The sequence below is a fragment of the Orycteropus afer genome, unplaced genomic scaffold, assembly GCF_000298275.1.
Source record: "Orycteropus afer afer isolate SDZICR_OR568_19922 unplaced genomic scaffold, OryAfe1.0 scaffold00509, whole genome shotgun sequence".
Taxonomy (NCBI): Eukaryota; Metazoa; Chordata; class Mammalia; order Tubulidentata; family Orycteropodidae; genus Orycteropus; species Orycteropus afer.
The window spans coordinates 875,288-892,926 of NW_006922096.1; the positions used below are offsets into that span (position 1 = coordinate 875,288).

At 39.7% G+C, this 17,639-nt stretch overlaps 1 protein-coding gene across 1 annotated transcript in view; it reads right to left on the reverse strand.

Moving 5' to 3' along the window:
• The window catches only part of ARAP2 (ArfGAP with RhoGAP domain, ankyrin repeat and PH domain 2), a 333,696-nt gene that overhangs the window by 149,124 nt on the left and 166,933 nt on the right, over nt 1–17,639 (reverse strand). Inside the window, 2 exon segments of the mRNA XM_007955550.2 lie at nt 16,390–16,524; nt 16,984–17,158. Coding sequence (XP_007953741.2) covers nt 16,390–16,524; nt 16,984–17,158 — 310 coding nt within the window.

The following is a 17,639-nucleotide window of genomic DNA, read 5'->3' on the forward strand; positions in this document are numbered from 1 at the left end:
AAGAGTATGGAGGGATGGACACTGGCAAGAGGTAACTATGGGGAGGAAGTGGGAGGGGAGCTGTTGCATTGTAAATTTTGGTCAATGACATGAGACAAAATATATGTGAACTGCTGTATGAAAAGTGAATTTACTCTGTAAATCTTTACCCAAATCAAAATAAAATTTATATATCTGTTGGAAAAAACAATCACACATTCAGATGGAGATTTGACTGATAACTGCTACTGAGTATGGAGATGGTAAAAGAGGAGGAGAAGTTGTTAACTGCCAATATTTAACTGAGTATTTACAATGGGAGTCAGAAACAATCCTATCGGCTATGTATGCTTTATCTCACTTAAATAAAATTTGAAAATAGAACTCTGAGTCATTTCTAGAAAGATGCAATGCAGATTTGCTACAAGAGGCTCTAAAGGTGGACAGTGGGGCTGGGAAGAAGGCCCCATTGTAAACACTGGTCTGCTCAGGCTCAATTCATTCCTACTGCATTCTGAAAATTGTGTATAAATAAGATGTTTCCATTTTCTACTTAAGTTTTCTAATTGTTTTTATATTATTATACATTCGAAAAGTGTCCATGCTACTCCTTGTATTTAACTTACTTCCTGACTGATCCTAATACATGGAAAACATAAAACGTGAAAGAAAAAAAAAAAGGGAGGATGAACACCAACTAGTAAGAACGACTTTACATGATCTGCTTTTACAATGACAAACTTTAGTGAAGTTCATCACTCCTTTTTAATTCGCTACTTAAAAAATAATTACTCTCCAATTGAGCATCAACAAAGCAAACCATCTCATGTATTATGTATTTCCAAAGAAAAAACCAAAAATGTGAAAATTATGAGATTTAAGTTATTTTCAACAGTATTTAATGCTGTCATCATACAAGGTCTAACTACAGTCTGCCAAATAAATCTTTGCACAAGTGAAGTACAATACTAAACTCAAATTTTTCTAATAAAAGTATCAGGAAAGAAACATTTGTCTGAAATTTTCAGGATTCTTAGGTAACAGTAATTATTTTTGATTTATCAGTTAACTATCTTGTGTCTAGATTCTAGAGATTGCAACGACTCTCAAACTCTGAGTCACTGCCAAGAATTAAACAAAGTAATAAACTCTTGATTATGCTTTAAAAAATATATTCCATCTATAAATGTAAAAGCTAATGAAAAAATGTTGTTGTTGTGTTGTTACGTGCCCTCAAGTCGTCTCCGACTCATAGCGACCCTATGCACAGCAGAACGAAAACACCACCCGGTTCTGACCTACCTCCATGATCCTTGCTATACTTGAGCCCATCACTGCAGCCATGTGTCAATCCAACTCGTTGAGGGCCTTCCCTTCTTTAGTCAACCCTCCACCTTACCAAGCATGATTATCCTTCTCCAGGGATTTGTCCCTTCTGACAACATGACCAAAGTATGTGAGATGAAATCTGGCCATTCTTGCCTCCAAGGAGCATTCTGGCTGCACTTCCTCCAGGACAGATCTGTTAGTTCTTTTAGCAGTCCACAGTACTTTCAGCATTCCTCGCCAACACCACAGCTCCAAAGCATCAATTCTTCTTCAGCCTTCCTTATTCATTGTCCAGCTCTCCCACGCATATGAGGCAATTAAAAATAACGTGGCTTGTGTCAGGTGCATCTTAGTACTCAAGGAGACATCTTAGTTCTTCAGCACTTGAAAGAGGTCCTTTGCAGCCGATTTGCCCAGTGCTATACATCCTCTGATGGGAGCTCCGGTAGCACAGTGCCTAAGGCATTGACTGCTCACCAGAAGGCTGGTGGTTCAAACCCACTAGCCACTCCTCGGAAGGATGGTTGGGCAATCTACTTCCGTAGTGATACTGCCTCGGAAACCCAAGGAGGGGTCACTATGAGTTGGGGCTGACTCGACGGCACATAACAACAACAACAACAACATACGTCCTCGGATGTCCTGACTGCTGCTTCCATTGGTGTCAATTGTGGAACCAACTAATGTGAAGTCTTTCACAATTTCAATCTTTTCTCCACTTATTGTAACGTTGTTTATAGGACCAGTTGTGAGGATTTTTGTTTTCTTTATATTGAGATGTAATGCATACATCTTTTAAGGGTCTTTCCCTTTTTTGCTGCCCATCTACTATACTAAGCATGATATCCTTCTCCAGGGACTGGTCCCTTCTGACAACATGACCAAAGTAGGTGAGATGAAGTCTGACCATTCTCCCTTCCAAGGAGCATTCTGGCTGCACTTCTTCCAATACAGATTTGTTAGTTCTTCTGGCAAGCTATGGTATTTTCTATTTTTTTTTTTCCAACACCATAATGAAAACACATCAATACTTCTTTGTTGTTGTTGTGATGTGCCGTCGAGTCGGCCCCAACTCATAGCAACCCCTCCTTGGGTTTCCGAGGCAGTATCACTACGGAAGTAGGATTGCCCAACCTTCCTTCCAAGGAGTGGCTGGTGGGTTTGAACCGCCAGCCTTCTGGTTAGCAGTCAAGTGCTTTAGCCACTATGCTACCAGAGCTCCTAATACTTCTTTGGTCTTCTTTATTTATTGTCCAGCTTTCACATGGATATAAGGTGATTAAAAATGCCATGGCTTGGGTCAGGCACACAGGAGTCTTCAAACTGATATCATTATTCTTTACACTTCAAAGAGGTCTTTTGCAGTAGATCTGCCCAGTGCAATATATCCTATGTTTTCCTGAATACTGCTTTCATGGGCATTGATTGTGGATCCAAACAAAATGAAATCCCTGACCGTGATAGTTAAGGTTATGTGTTAACTTAGCTAGGTATGGTTTTGAGTGGCTGGGTAGCTGGATATAGTTATTCCCCATGATGAATCAACTCCATGGTGCAATCTACCGTAACAGCCTTAGGGATGTGGTCTCCTTCCAGTATATAAGAAGACATTTTGAGAAAGGTCTTGAGCTTTCTGGCATGCTTGGACCCTACATGTACCATTCAGCAGCCTGGCATGTCACCTATCAATCTTGGAACTGTTCTGGACTTGAACTAGTGGCCAGGAGTACTGAACTCTCATACACTGCTGGTGGGACTGTAAAATGGTACAACCACTGTGGCAAACTATAAAGTGGTACAACCACTGTGGCAAAACTGAAAAAAGAAATACCATTTGAATACCAGCAATTCTATTACTAGGAATATATCCTAAAGACGTGAAAGACAGGACACGAACAGACATATGCATACCCACGTTCATCACAGCACAATTCACTATAGCAAAGAAATGGAAACAACCTAGATGCTCACGGACAGATTATAACCAAACTATGGTACATTCACACAATGGAATACTATGCTACATTAAAGAACAATGAAGGATTCATGAAATTATCTCACAACATGGATAAGCCTGGAGGACATCATGCTGAGTGAAATAAGTCAATTGCAGAAGGACAAATATTGTATGAGTCCATTACTGTAAAAAGACAAGGAAGTGTTTGCTTAAGGAAGGGAATTCACTTTGTAGGTTACCAGGGAGGGGAGGGAAGGAGAGGCAATAATTTCAGGATAGTTGGGGGCCACATGCTGAGGTGGATAAGGGGAGGGATGGTATGGAAAGAGGCTGTGACCACCATGGCAACATTGGGGAAAGGGAGGACACTGGGGAAAGGGAGGACACTGAATTGTGCACATAAGATACAGAGGACAGAAGCTAATACCAGTATATCTACTATACTGCATTACCATTAACACCAAACACAAGACTACAGATGTACACATAGCCACCTGAGATCAGATGGGGGTCAGTGAACAGGATTATACTCTAGACCAAAGATAGATTCAGCTGAGGCTAATTTTGCACAGATACCAGTGATATAAAATACCTCCGATCATTACAGAAACAACAGAAAACAAACACAGAATAATCCCTCATGGACAGCCAGAAACTGTGGGAGAGAGATCCAACAGTTTTACTGACTCAGAACCATTGTATCGGGGGACACCAAACTCAATTGGCACAACAAAATACATAAAAATCTTGTTCCACAACCTACATTGGTGAGTAGTTACTGGAGTCTTAAAAGCTTTCCAGTGGCCATCTGTGGTGGTTAAGTTTGTGTGTCATCTTGGCTGGGCCTGGCTGAGTGGCTGCACAGCTGAATGTAGTTATTCCTGATGGTGAGATTAGTAATTAACTCCATCAATCTATTGGAGCAGCTGAGTAGTTGCTTTGGGTATGTGGTCTGCTTCCCATATATAAGAAACAGCTTTGGGAATGGTTTCTAGCTTATGGCACACTTGAACCCTGCATGTAGCTGTGTCATTGTTCAGCAGCCTGCCATGCTATGCCGACCTTGGGACTTACAATGGACTTGAATTAATGTCCTGCCATGTGGTTTGGTAACATCAGGACTGTGCCATTTTACTTGCCAACCTTGGGCTTATTAGCCTCAGCAGCTAGTAGCTGTCTGAGTGAAGAGATGCCTCTAGCTTCACGGGTCGGGAGCAGGAGGCAGAGCTGAAGCCCAAGGTCGATGGGCTTTCACACATCCCCTGGAGCCTGGCATCATGAACTCAGACTTAAAGCCTCTAAACCGTAAGAGAATAAACTCCTGTGTGTTAAGCCATCCCATTTGTATATCCTTGTTAGAGCTGCACTAGGTAGCCAAAACACCATCTAAGATGCAGCTAATAGTCTTCTATCGTGGGAAGTAAAGAACAGTGAAAAAAAAAAAAAAGAAACAAAGGCATTTGGAAACAATCAGCCCTAGGACATGATAGACCTTGAGACCAGAAGAACTAGATGGTACCCAGCTACCAATGCCGACCAGTCAGGAAGGGATCAAAACTGGAGATCCTGGAGAGAATGGGAGGAAAAACGTGGAAGAAAATCCAAAAACAAAATAATGACCAGAACTACTTCTCAGATGGAGTCTGGTAGGACACCCAAGACTATGGCCCTGAGATATACTTCAGGCCTGGGATAAAACCACTCCCAAGGTCTTGCCCTCAGCCCAATAGTAAATAAGCTGTACACGCAGACCACTCAACCCACGGCAATGTACCCACATACTTTACGAAGATACATGGCCTTGGAGCAATTGGCCATGGAGCACCAGAGGGGCAACATTCACACAAAGGAAAAGCAGGACACACAGGAGTGCCTAACTAAGAAGGGTGGTGGGGGAAGGGTTACTGGGATGGGAGAGGAGGAGAGTGGGTTAGGGTTGGGGATGGTAACTGGGGAGTGAAACCAAATATACACAAAATGTTGAATGTAAAACAAATGCTGCACTATAAATTTGCACTTAAAGCACAATATAAATAAATTAAATATTAATAATAATAATCTTGTGACTGTGCCATTTCACTTATCGACCCTGGGATTGTCAGCCTCAGCAGCCAGCCGCTGCCTGAGTTAAGGCACACTTCCAATTCCAGTGGGCCAGAAGCAAGAGGCCAGCTGAAGCCCAGAGTTCAGGGGCCTTCACCTTGTCCCTAGAGCCGGCATTCTGAACTCAGACTTCTAGCCTCCTAAACTGTAAAAGAAAAAACACCTGTTTGTTAAAGTCATCCATTTGTGATATTTCTGTTATAACAGCAATAAATAACCAAAACAATGACAACTTACATCTTTTCTCCATTTATCATGATGTTGCTTACTGATCCATTTGTGAGGATTTTTTTTTTCTTTATGTTGAGGTGTAATCCATAGTAAAGTCTGTATTCTTTCATGTTCATCAATAAATCCTTCAAGCCTTCATTTTCAGCAAGCAAAGTTATATCATCTGCATATTACAGGTTTCTAATGAGTCTTCCTCCAATCCTGATGACTTGCTGTTCATTATATAATTCATCTTCTCAGATTATTTGCTCAGTATACAGATTGAATAATTATGGTGAAAGGTTACAACCCAGACACACAAAAATACCCTGCAGAGTTTTATACAACTCAAAAAAGCTGGATTTATCAAAAGAACATTCATTACAGATTTCTAAAGAAAAAGAAAAAGAACTAACTAAAGGAGGTTATGAAATAATTTCAAAACAATGTAGTCAGACGACTAAATATTGTTATAAAGGTGCTGTAGAGTAGGCTTCCATTCATAGTGACCTTACATAGAACAAAATGAAACCCTGCCACATCTGACGCCATCCTCACAATCCTTGCAAGCTTGAGCCCACGTGGCAGCCCTTCAATGCATCTTGTTGAGGTTCTTCCCCCTTTTCATTGACCTTCTACTTTAACAACCACAATATCCTCCAGGGAATGGTCCCTTCTGACAACACGGGAAAAGAAGGCAAGACAAAGTCTGGCCATTCTTGCTTCCAAAAAGCAGTCTGGCTGTACTTCTTCCAGGACAGATCTATTCATTCTTCTGGTGCTGGTGGTGTTATGTGCCATCAGATCGGACCTGACTCATAGCGACCCCTCCTTGGGGTTCCAAGACAGTATCACTACAGAAGTAGATTGCCCAACCTTCCTTCTGAGGAGTGGCTGGTGGGTTTGAACCATCAGCCTTCTGGTTAGCAGTCAAATGCCTTAGGCACTATGCTACCAGAGCGTTCTTCTGGTAGTCCATGGTATTTTCAGTATTTTCTTCGCCAACACCACAATTCAAAGGCATCAACTCATCTTCAGTCTTCCTTATTCACAGTCTAGTTTTCACATGGAGATGAGGCAAAGGAACATACCACAGCTTGGGTTAGGTGCATCTTAGTCTTCAAAGTGATACCTTTGCTTCTGAACACTTTAAAGAGGTCTTTTGCAGGTTTGTCCAGTGCAGTCCAAAAACCAAACTCGCTGTCGTCAAGTCAGATCCGACTCATAAGGACCCCTCCTTGATCTTCACTCCTGGGAAGGATGGTTGGGCAATCTACTTTCATAAAAATACCACCCCGGAAACCCAAGGAGGGGTCACTATGAGTTGGATCTGACTTGACAGCAGTGAGTTTGGTTTTTGGATTGCACTGGGGAAATTTGCTTCAATGGGTGTTGGCTGTGGATCCAAGTAAAATGAAATCCCTGATACCATTTACTGTAATGTTGCTTATTGTTCCAGTTATGAGAAATTTTGTTTCCTTTATGTTGAGGTGTAATCCAACCTGAAGACTGGAGTCTTCGATCTACTTAAGTAAATGCTTCAAGGCATTTTCATTTTCAGCAAAGCAAAGTTATGTCTTCAGCATATCACTGGTTGTTGATGATTCTTCCTCCAATCCTGGTGCCATGTTCTTCTTCATACAGTCCAGCTTCTCAGATTATTTGCTCAGCATACAGACTAAGTAAATACGGTAAAAGAATACAACCCTGACACACACCCTTCCTGATTTTAAACCATGCAGTATCCCCTTATTCTTTTCAAATGACTGCCTCTTGGTCTATGTGCAGGTTCCTCATGAGCACAATTAAGTGTTTTGGAATTCCCATTCTTCACAATGTTACCCATAACTGTGTTATGATCCACACAGTCAAATGCCTTCACATAGTCAATAAAACACAGGGAAACATCTCTCTGGTACTCTTTGCTTTAAGCCAAGATCCATCTGACATCAGCTACGATATCTCCAGTTCCATGTCCTTTTCTGAATCTGGCCTTCATTTCTAGATGTTCACTGTCAACATACTGCTGCAACTGTTTTTGAATTATCTTCAGCAAAATTGTACTTTCATGTGATATTAATGATATTGTTCAATAACTTCCACATTCTGTTGGTTCACCTTTCTTTGGAATGGGCACAAATATCGATCTCTTCTACTCAGTTGGCCAGGTAGTTGCCTTCCAAATTTTTTGACAAAAACAAATAAGCATGTCCAGGGTTGCATCTATTTGTTGAAACATCTCAATGGATATACCATCAAATCCTGGAGCCTAGTTTTTCACTAATATCTTCAGTGAAGCTTGGACTTCTTCCTTCAGTATCATTGATTCTTGTTAATATACTACTTCCTGAAATAGCTAAACAATGACCAATTCTTTTTCATATAGTGACTCTACGCATTCCTTCCATCTTCTTTCATACTTCCTGCATCATTCAACATTTTGCCAATACTCACTCACTACCATCGCTATTTGACTCATAGTGACTCCTCCTTGGGTCTCTGAAGTAGTATCTCTATGGAAGTAGACTATCTAATCTTTCTTCCGATATTGCAAATACAATCCTTCAACACTGCAACTCAAGGATTGAATTTCCTCTTCAGTTCTTTCGGATTGAGAAATGGCAGGCGTATTCTTCCCTTTTGGTTTTCTAACTCCATGTCTCTGCATATTTCAGTATAACATTACTTTTTCTTTGCAAGCTACCCTTTGAACTTTTCTGTTCAGCTCTTTTATTTCGACATTTCTTCCATTCACTTCAGCTACTCTCCATTCAAGAGTAAGTTCCAGCATCTCTTGTGATCTTTCTTTCCTTTCCTGTCTTTTTAATAAAAATTTGTATTTTTCACTTAAGATGTTCTTGATGTCATCCCACAATTCATCTGCTCTGCAATCACTGGTGTTCAATATTTCAAATATATTCTTAAGATGGACTTTAAATTTAGATGGGATATATTCAATGTCATATTTTCGCTCCTGTAGACATTTTTTAATTTTCTTCAGCTTCAACTTGAACTTGCAGATAATCAATTGATCACTAGAATAATCTTTATAAAATAATAAAGCAAAACTGCACATTCATTCAGTACACAGATAGAGCTGAATGATGTACAGCACAACACACTAGATGACTAGGGTAAGGCACAGATTAGGAATTACGCACCCCTGTCCTCAGGCACCTTGTTATGCAATAAAAGGGGACATGGGTGTGATGTTCTCACTTTAGTCCCCTTGGAATTGGAAGAACTCATGGAATGAAGCCTCCCCTCACCCTGGACTGCTAAGACTTCACCAAAAAAAAAAAAAAAAAAAGCTTTTGAAATAGTTCTGGAATGATACATTTCTAAGGTAGCATAAAATGTATTCAGAGCTACAATCATCCATACTTCTGGGAAATGGGAAATAAGAGTGTGAGGAAAGTCACAAAAAAGAGAAAAGTGGAGAAACACCAATTTGCCTGGAAAATCAGACTGCATATGATGTTAGGACTTGGGCAACAAGACTCTAAGGTCATAGCAGAAGACAGGCCCAGGAGTTTTCCATGACAGATGTTTAAGAGCTTGTTCCTTTCTCTACAGACAAGAAGGAACCATTGGAAAATCTTGATCAAAAAGGGCCAAAAAAAAGATACATTTCATAAAAGTGAACACAGAATCTATTTCCGTCCATTCTAATGAGAAATAAAAGAGGTATCTTTTAAAGGATTTACAAACTCATTTTAAGTTAGAAATAAGGGCTGAAATTGAGGAAATTTAGTTCTGTAGCATTATCATTACTAGAACCATTTATTAGCCTTATTTTTAGAAGCAAAAATGGGCCAGAAATCAGACAAGGCAGGCACAGACATTATCTGTGAGGACTCAGAATAACAAAAGCTGTGACAGAAAATCTTGACAGTCTATTTGGAAAGAAAGAAAAAACTTACACAAAATTATGTTGAATTGTATTGGTCTTCTTAGGGCAATTCAGATATACACTCTTGACTTTAAGATATGTCAATACACTCCATGATACCCTCTCTGCTACAGAAATCTTACTGTTAATTAGTCATCATGAGACATCCAAGATAGGTAACTTTCAGGATTCAGCTATTAAATACATTGGAGTTTGTGTAAGGTGTCAAGAGATTGGACTAGCCAAGAGGGATGAGGACTGTTCAATTCTTTCTTTTTAATCTTGATGCTTAGATCAGGGAAGTAAAGCATTATTCTGAACTTATCCACGTACCACTGAAGAATTCCAAAGATGACCTTTTTAAATTTCTTTCTAGAGTTATTTTCCAATGTACAGTTGGGTATCTTGGTTGTCAAGTATAGCTTGCTCGTAAGACATACCTAAGGAGTCTCTGGGTGGCTCAAATGGCTAAGTGTTCAAATACTAATCGAAAGGTTGGCAGTTCAAACACACTCAGAAGCACCTCAGAAGGAAAGCCTACTCATCTGCTTCCCAAAGGTCCCAGCCTTAAAAATTCTATGGAGCAGTTCTACATATCAAACATGGGTCACTATGAGTTGGAATAAATTCGATGGCACCTAACAACAGGACATATCTAAACACAAAGGCTGAGTGAAAATAGGAACACCTGTGTATTTATACGTATAACCTCTTTACTGTCTTCTCCACTCAATCATCATATTTATGTGCTAGGAACCTTTTTTTTTTTTTTTATTGTTTTCCCTTTTAAATTTAGATTATCAATACATTAAAGACCTCTGGTGGTATAGTGCCTAAGGCATCTGACTGCTAACCAGAAGGTTGGTGGTTCAAACCCACCAGTCACTCCACAGAAGGAAGACTGGGCTATCTACTTTTACAAAGATTTGCCACCTCGGAAACCCAAAGGGGGTCATTAGCATCATTTATATATATTAAAAAAATCACTTATACAGTAACTTAAAAACCAGCCATTTAAGAAGACAATAAAATACTCAACCACTAACAGAGAAAATAGGTCCTTTCATTTCATTCTATTTTCAAGCCTACTTTTGTTCTAAACTTCAAGTCTCTGTCCTGAAAGGACCATAAAGCATTCAAGTAGAATGTAAGAAGTTATAAGTGTGAATGTACAAGGGATACTGCTTCAAAGGTAGTTTAGGAGTAGCCATAGTCTTCCATGGAGCTCTGGTACCACAGTGCCTAAGGCACTTGACTGCTTACCAGAAGGCTGTTGGTTCAAACCCACCAGCCACTCCTCGGAAGGAAGGTTGGGCAATCTACTTCCGTAGCGATACTGCCTCGGAAACCCAAGGAGGGCTCGCTATGAGTTGGGTCCGACTCGACAGCACATGACAACAACAACAACAACATAGTCTTCCAGTTTACCCCAGTACTGGACTGTTCTAGCATAGTTACTTTTTGAGGAGTTTTGACAATTCCATCAGCCACAGGATTTAGATCTTATAAAACATTCTTATACATTAAAAAAGACTGTCCCACAGAAACAGGCTTTTCATTGTTTCTCTACCTTCTTGTACTTGGCTTCCACATTTTTTGAATACACATCCAACTTGTAGAATCCTACTCAAGGGCCACCATCTGTTTCTCAAACTGATTTGATCTAGTAAGACGGCAGACCAGCATACTTGTGATTTAAGTCCTTTAGGTGTCTACTAATGTTTGTACCAATATCTCTCATTTCAAGAAAATTCTAGCTGGTTAGTTTATTCCTATTTTCCAGGAACTTATCATTTTCCCTGGTGGCATCACTTTCCCAGTCAGGTAACTACCCATCTTGGAGAACATGTCCTGGCACAGTTCATTCATGTCAGTTTCACTGGGCTCTTCTACTTCCTCCGCAGTCTCCACAGCAGCAGCATCTCAAACTGAGTCTTCACTTTGGCTCGCCAGGATGCCCTCGGCTGCTGCTACCCTGCCAAACCAGTGCTGCTACCTGTTCTCACTCTTCTAAGCGCTTTATGTACTTTAATTCATTGAATCTTCAGAGCAAGCCTATTAGGTCAGTTCTATTATTATTATACCCACTCTTTCCTTATACCCTTTCTATGAACAAAGAGCAGCTCCCAAGGTCACACAAACAGCAGCAGAGAGGTGGAATCCAGGCAGTTGGGCTCTGGAAGTTATACTCTTAATCACTGCACATATTGCCTCTGTGCCAATTATATATTTGAAGTATATATACTTTAAAAAAATGTGTTAGTGTAAAGAGGTCATACAGTTTGATACATATATGCATGATAAATCTGAGATCATTATGGTAAAAGTATTATTTCTTAAACCATTTTTTCCAAATGAAGAATTTTCTAATCTCTAAAAGGTTTATAACTGACTGGTAGAATTCAGAGGCTTCTGATAATAGGAACACACATTAGGTTTCATTTCAAATAAATATGTTTTAGCTTTGTTGAAGCATTTTTAAACTACATAATCTAGGTATTTAGACAAAAAAAAAGATTTTCAAAACTCTTCAATGCTAAGCTATAATATTAAGTATAAAGAGAAGAAATGGAGTTTTTAGTAAACTACATCAGCCCTCCCCCTTACACACACACACACACACTTTTTTGAAATCAAACATTGTGTCAATAAATCAAGGTAAGGAGACCAAGGGGAAAAAATATGGCAGAGGGAGAAAACAAAACCAGGACGGTATTATTCAGCTGTGTACTTAGCTTCAACAAGAGCTATCAATCTTTCTTTTCATGAACATTAAATTGAAAAGAAAAAAAAAAAAAAGAAAAAGAAAAATACAGATCAGTCTTCATAAACAGAGGCTAGAAGAATTTCAAGTTCTGAAAACCTGAACTGACAATCTGAAGCCTCTGTAACTCTCTGAAGGACTGCATGCATTTTATTCTCAGGCTTTATTCTTCATTTTTAATCATTTTGCTCTATGGCCACCCTGACAAGAGCTGATGGCATAGCACAGTCCACATGCCCACCTTTCAGAGGCAGAAGTGACAACCACACTCTAATTTCTAACTCTGTCCAAATGACTCATTTTTTTTTTTCTTCCTGTAAACTTGATGCCCAATAGCAGTAACATCACTGCAGAATCTTGAGGAAAAAAACAAAGGAGCAAACCCAAAACTTTGTTTCCTCAAAATTCAGATTTTTCTTCTTCATTTTTAAATAGGTTCTTTCTGAACCAAAGGAATGCTCTGTCCCTGTGAGCATATCTTTTCATGGCCAGGTAAGGACGCCCAGATCAAAAACAAAATATTAACACAGGACTGTACTTTTATATGGTGCCTTTCTGATTAAAGAAACAGTTATTCACCCAACAGGTATTTATAACATGGCTAGTATGTGTCGATAATGCTTTAGGCACCAAAAATTTGATAACTGTGAACAAGCTAGAGAATCTTGATACCGCCTTGGGCTTACACTCCAGTGGGAGGGATAAAAATAAAGAAAGAAAGGAGGGATCGTCTTCATGCACATTCATTGTAAGACGATAGAAATAAACAGCATCCTATCAAGTGGGAGAGCTGGCAGTGGGAGCACATTTTAGCAGGGTGTCTGATAAGTGGTATTAGAACTGATCTCTGAACAGTGAGGAGCCAGACTGCAGGGAACTGCCCTCCTTGCAGAGCAGATGGAAAGTGCAAAGGTCAAGAAGAGGCAGGAAAGAACATGCCATGTTCCCAGAACAGAGAGAAAATCAGGGTAGCTAGGCATGAGCATAGAGATAAACATATGAGATGAAGTGGGGGAGGAAAGAAAGATCTTTTAGGTCACACTGAAGAATAGGGTTATAATCTGGAATAGAAGCCACTGAAGATCTTTGATCAGTGGAACTACATATTTTTAAGGAACAGTAAGGCAGTTTTGTAGAATATGGTTTAGAGGGGAGCTAGGGCAAATGTAAGTTAGGAACACATCTATCGCAGCACAGGCAGGAGATGATAATGACTGGGACTAGTGTGATATCTGTGAAGATGGAGAGTAGCCCACTGCTCAAGATTGGTTTTGAGTTTGAAATGATAGAACCTGCTGACAAATTGGGTGCAAGAAGTGAAGACAATCAAAGAATATCTTGCCAGAAGATTCTGTTCAAATGAAATCATTTCTGTTGTGCTGCATAGTCAAAATACAAAAGCTCAGTTTCATATTACTTGAAAAAGAATGTTCCAAAATGAGAATACATTTCCAATTAAATTACATATATAGAGAGAATGCACCCGTTTTTTGGGTTTCTTTGGAAATAAATTTTAACAAAATCATCCATAGTTGATTTATAAAAGAAAATGAAAGAATGATTTGGCTACAATAATTTAATACATCAATTTAGACCACAAGTGATTAAGAAAAGCAGTTTAAGAAAATATAAAGGAAAACCGATAAGTATATAAAAATTATAATCTCAATATTGAGAAACAAAAGTCTCATTTTTACCTTACAGGATGCTTATAAATTTTTAAAAGCATTAGGAAGAAAATGGCATAGTTAAAATTCCCTATTTCATATTTGTGTATTTCATCTTTGTTAAGTCAAGTGGAATCCCCAGGAGGTACAACTGGTGAATGCATTAGCCCCTCAAGGAAAGGTTAGAGGCTTGAGTCTCCCAAAAAAGTACCTTGGAAGAAAGACCTGCTAATCTACTTCCAAAACATCAGCCTTGAAACCCCAGGAAGCACAGTTCTACTCTGGCCTGTAGGGTCATTATAAGTCAAAATCAACACATTAGCACAACAATGACGATCTACTACTACACAGGGACTTAACACCATACTCCTGAGTCTAACTCTCAATTACCACCATCAATTGGTTTAAACAGCTTAATCTCTATATTATCTGTATTCCAGTAGAAAAGTTTCCTTGCCTATATTTCTCAGATCAATGAGAATGGATGTAACATGAGTATGATGTAACATGAGCTTCCGTAGAGATACCGCCTCAGAAACCCAAGAAGGGGTCTCTATGAGTCAGGACCAACTTGATGGCAGTGAGTCTGGTTTTTGGGTAACACATGCCTGTCACTGGAGGCAGCTAGACAGACAGATGGACAGATAAATGTTCACCATGGCTCTGTTTCAATGGTGCCCCAAATTTAGAATATGTTTCTAAACCAAATTAGTTCCCATTATTTACAAAAAAAAAAAAAAATCATGCTTAACATTTGCAGTGTAGTAAATTACTTAGTGTGGCTTTTCTACACATAAGTATTTGTAAACTCAGTGGTGGATGAGCAACGGAGATCCTGATTGTAAATGTTATCCACCCAGGTTATTTCTGTTGGGCGTGGCACAACACAAAGTTCTAGGAGGCTCACTCTCTCTCAGGTGTTTAGAATTCTGATGCTATGATTGGTTGGTTTGGGCACTCTGCCGGGCTCAAAAGGAGGCCTCCTAGAAGCAGAACTCTTTCTGACTGCTGGCTAAGGACGTGCCCCTGAGAGACACGCATTGCAGTAAAGAGACATAAGAGACATGCGTTGCTGAGAGAGACACCGAGGGACACGCACTGCTGGGAAAGACACTGTGAGAGACAGTGGGCTGGGAGAGAGACTGAGCATTTTTCCTGAACTTGAATTGTAGCCTGGTGCTTCCCTAATAAACCCCATAATCTGCGAGTTCTGTGTGGCCACTGCAGCAAATAATCGAACCCAGGAGAGAGGTAGTGGGTGCTTTGGGAGGAAAGGCTGGAGGGAGACAGCATGTCTGGCCTCGCAGGAATAGGCCTTGGGTTATTGATAGTGACTCTGTCTTCCTCTTGTGGGGTTAGAGGAGGTCAGAACATGTGGTCTCCCTGCCCTTTCTACAACATTTTTTCACTTACACACACACACACTTATCATCAGAACAAAATGAAGTACTTGATTTCACTTCCTACTGTGAAAACTTGTGAGTTCTTCCTACATGATCACATTTCTCTTTGTTACCTCCTCAGTTGAGGAGCCCTTCTCTAAGGGAAAGAGCTGGGTTTCACATTTCTCTGGAATAATTCTTAAAACCTAAAACAGAATCGGCTGGCTCTAAGGTGGTTTGGGGAGCTCTGGTAGCGGAGTGCCTAAGGCACTTGACTGCTAACCAGAAGGCTGGCAGTTCAAACCCACCAGCCACTCCTCAGAAGGAAGATGAGGCATTCTAATTCTGTAGTGATAATGCCTCAAAAGCCTAAGGAGGGGTCGCTATGAATGGGGTCCGACTTGACGGCATATAACAACAACAACAACAAGGTGGTTTTAGGAGCTCTGGTAGCATAGTGCCTAAGGCACTTGATGGCTAACCAGAAGGTTGGTGGTTCAAACCCACTAGCCACTCCTCAGAAGGTAGATTGGGCAATCTACTTCTGTAGTGATACTGCCTTGGAAACCCAAGGAGGGGTTGCTATGAGTTGGGTCTGACTCGACAGCACTAACAACAACAACAACAACAAGGTGGTTTTGTTGGGTGCCACTGAGTCAGTTTTGACTCAAAGTGACCCCATGTGACTAATGAGAGTTGTCCCATAGGGTGTTCTTGAATAATCTTTATGGAAGTAGATCACCAGGTTTTTCTCCCATGAAACTGATGGGTGGGTTTGGACTCGAACTGTCAACATTTTTGTTAGCAGCCAAGCACTTAACTATTGTGCCACAAGGTTCCCCGGCCTGAAGGTAGATATCAGTAAATTCTGCTGGGGATTCACTCAGCATTCCAACCCAGCAGTAAAGCCCAGCTGCAGCGCATGAAGTAATATCTCTGCCTGGAAGCTTTTAGAAAGCTGTAGAATTTTTAGAAATCCTCTGTAGTATAAGATCAAATGTAACATCTTAAGGGAGAAAAAAATCAAAAATTAAAATTTAAAACTGTTTTCATAATTGAATACAGTTTGATCTGGAAACAAAATCTAAAATGAGCAGAAACGATACCTTCAAGCAGCTTTTTCTCTGAAGAGAGTTTAGTAGCAGCAGAAGGAGCTTGATACAAAAAGTCACAGAGAAAGGTGGACTGGGAGAACTCTTGAACTATTCTACCCTCAGAAGGAGTATCATGTTGTGGGAAATCTGAAAGAATAAAAGAAACAATAAATATGAAATCTAAAAAACAAGTTTTCCTTTCATATATACATACATAAGTGAGTTCTGAGCTAGAAAACAAAATATATGAAATAGATCATGGGATAAATATGGAGAGATATTTATTTTATTTTGAACAAAAGCAAATTAAAGTCATGGTAATGATTAATATAAAAATAGGATTTCATTTTGGTAGAAAAGACTATATGAGATTAACTATTTTAATCTTGGATTTATATGACTGCAAAAATGCATGAGATTTAGTTTACTAAACTTTCTTGAAATTAAGTAAAAAATCATTAGTCTTAAGCATTTTCAATATTTTTGGTGATTGTTTTTTCTTCCTGCTGATGTTTTTTTCTTATTTGAGAAATACACAGATTTGAGCTTCCATTCTTTTAGGAGCATACCAGATGAAATCAAATGAGTACAGGGATAGCAACTCACCTGAGAATTTGTTATGGTACAGAAATTCCATTTGCAGACTCTGCCCAGCCTTCTTGGCCAACAGATAGGGGGTGCTATGCTCAGGATCTCCGGTAGCACACATAACATCTGCTCCACTGAACAACAAAGCCATTGTTTCCAGAACATCTGATTTCACTACAGCAGCACACAGAGCCTGGTAGTTAAAAGAAAACACACTTTTTAAGGACAGAAAATATGAGCATTAAATTGAGAGAAAAGCTGCTAATTCATTTAAGACATGAAGTTTGCATTTCTTTTTCTTTTTCCAAGAAGGCTCATAATAATTGGGCCCTGAATTAGGCAATGAGAACAAAATGCCTGCTTACTTTGGATTTAAGTAACAGCCATGTCCTCTAAGTCTCAAATCACTGTTTTGTTGGTGTGGTGTTCCAAGCCTCACAGTCCACCACATTTGCTTCAAAAGGTATATTTATACTCACTACAACAATGGCTGATGTTTCAGAAAACTGAAAACTTCAAATGTAATAATGAAGTATCCACCAACATTCTGTCCTGCGAATGCTAACATATATGTGCGTGTGTATTTACGTATGAGTATGTGTTTATGGAGGAGCTCTGGTAGCATAGTGCCTAAGGCACTTGACTGCTAACCAGAAGGCTGGCGGTTCAAACCC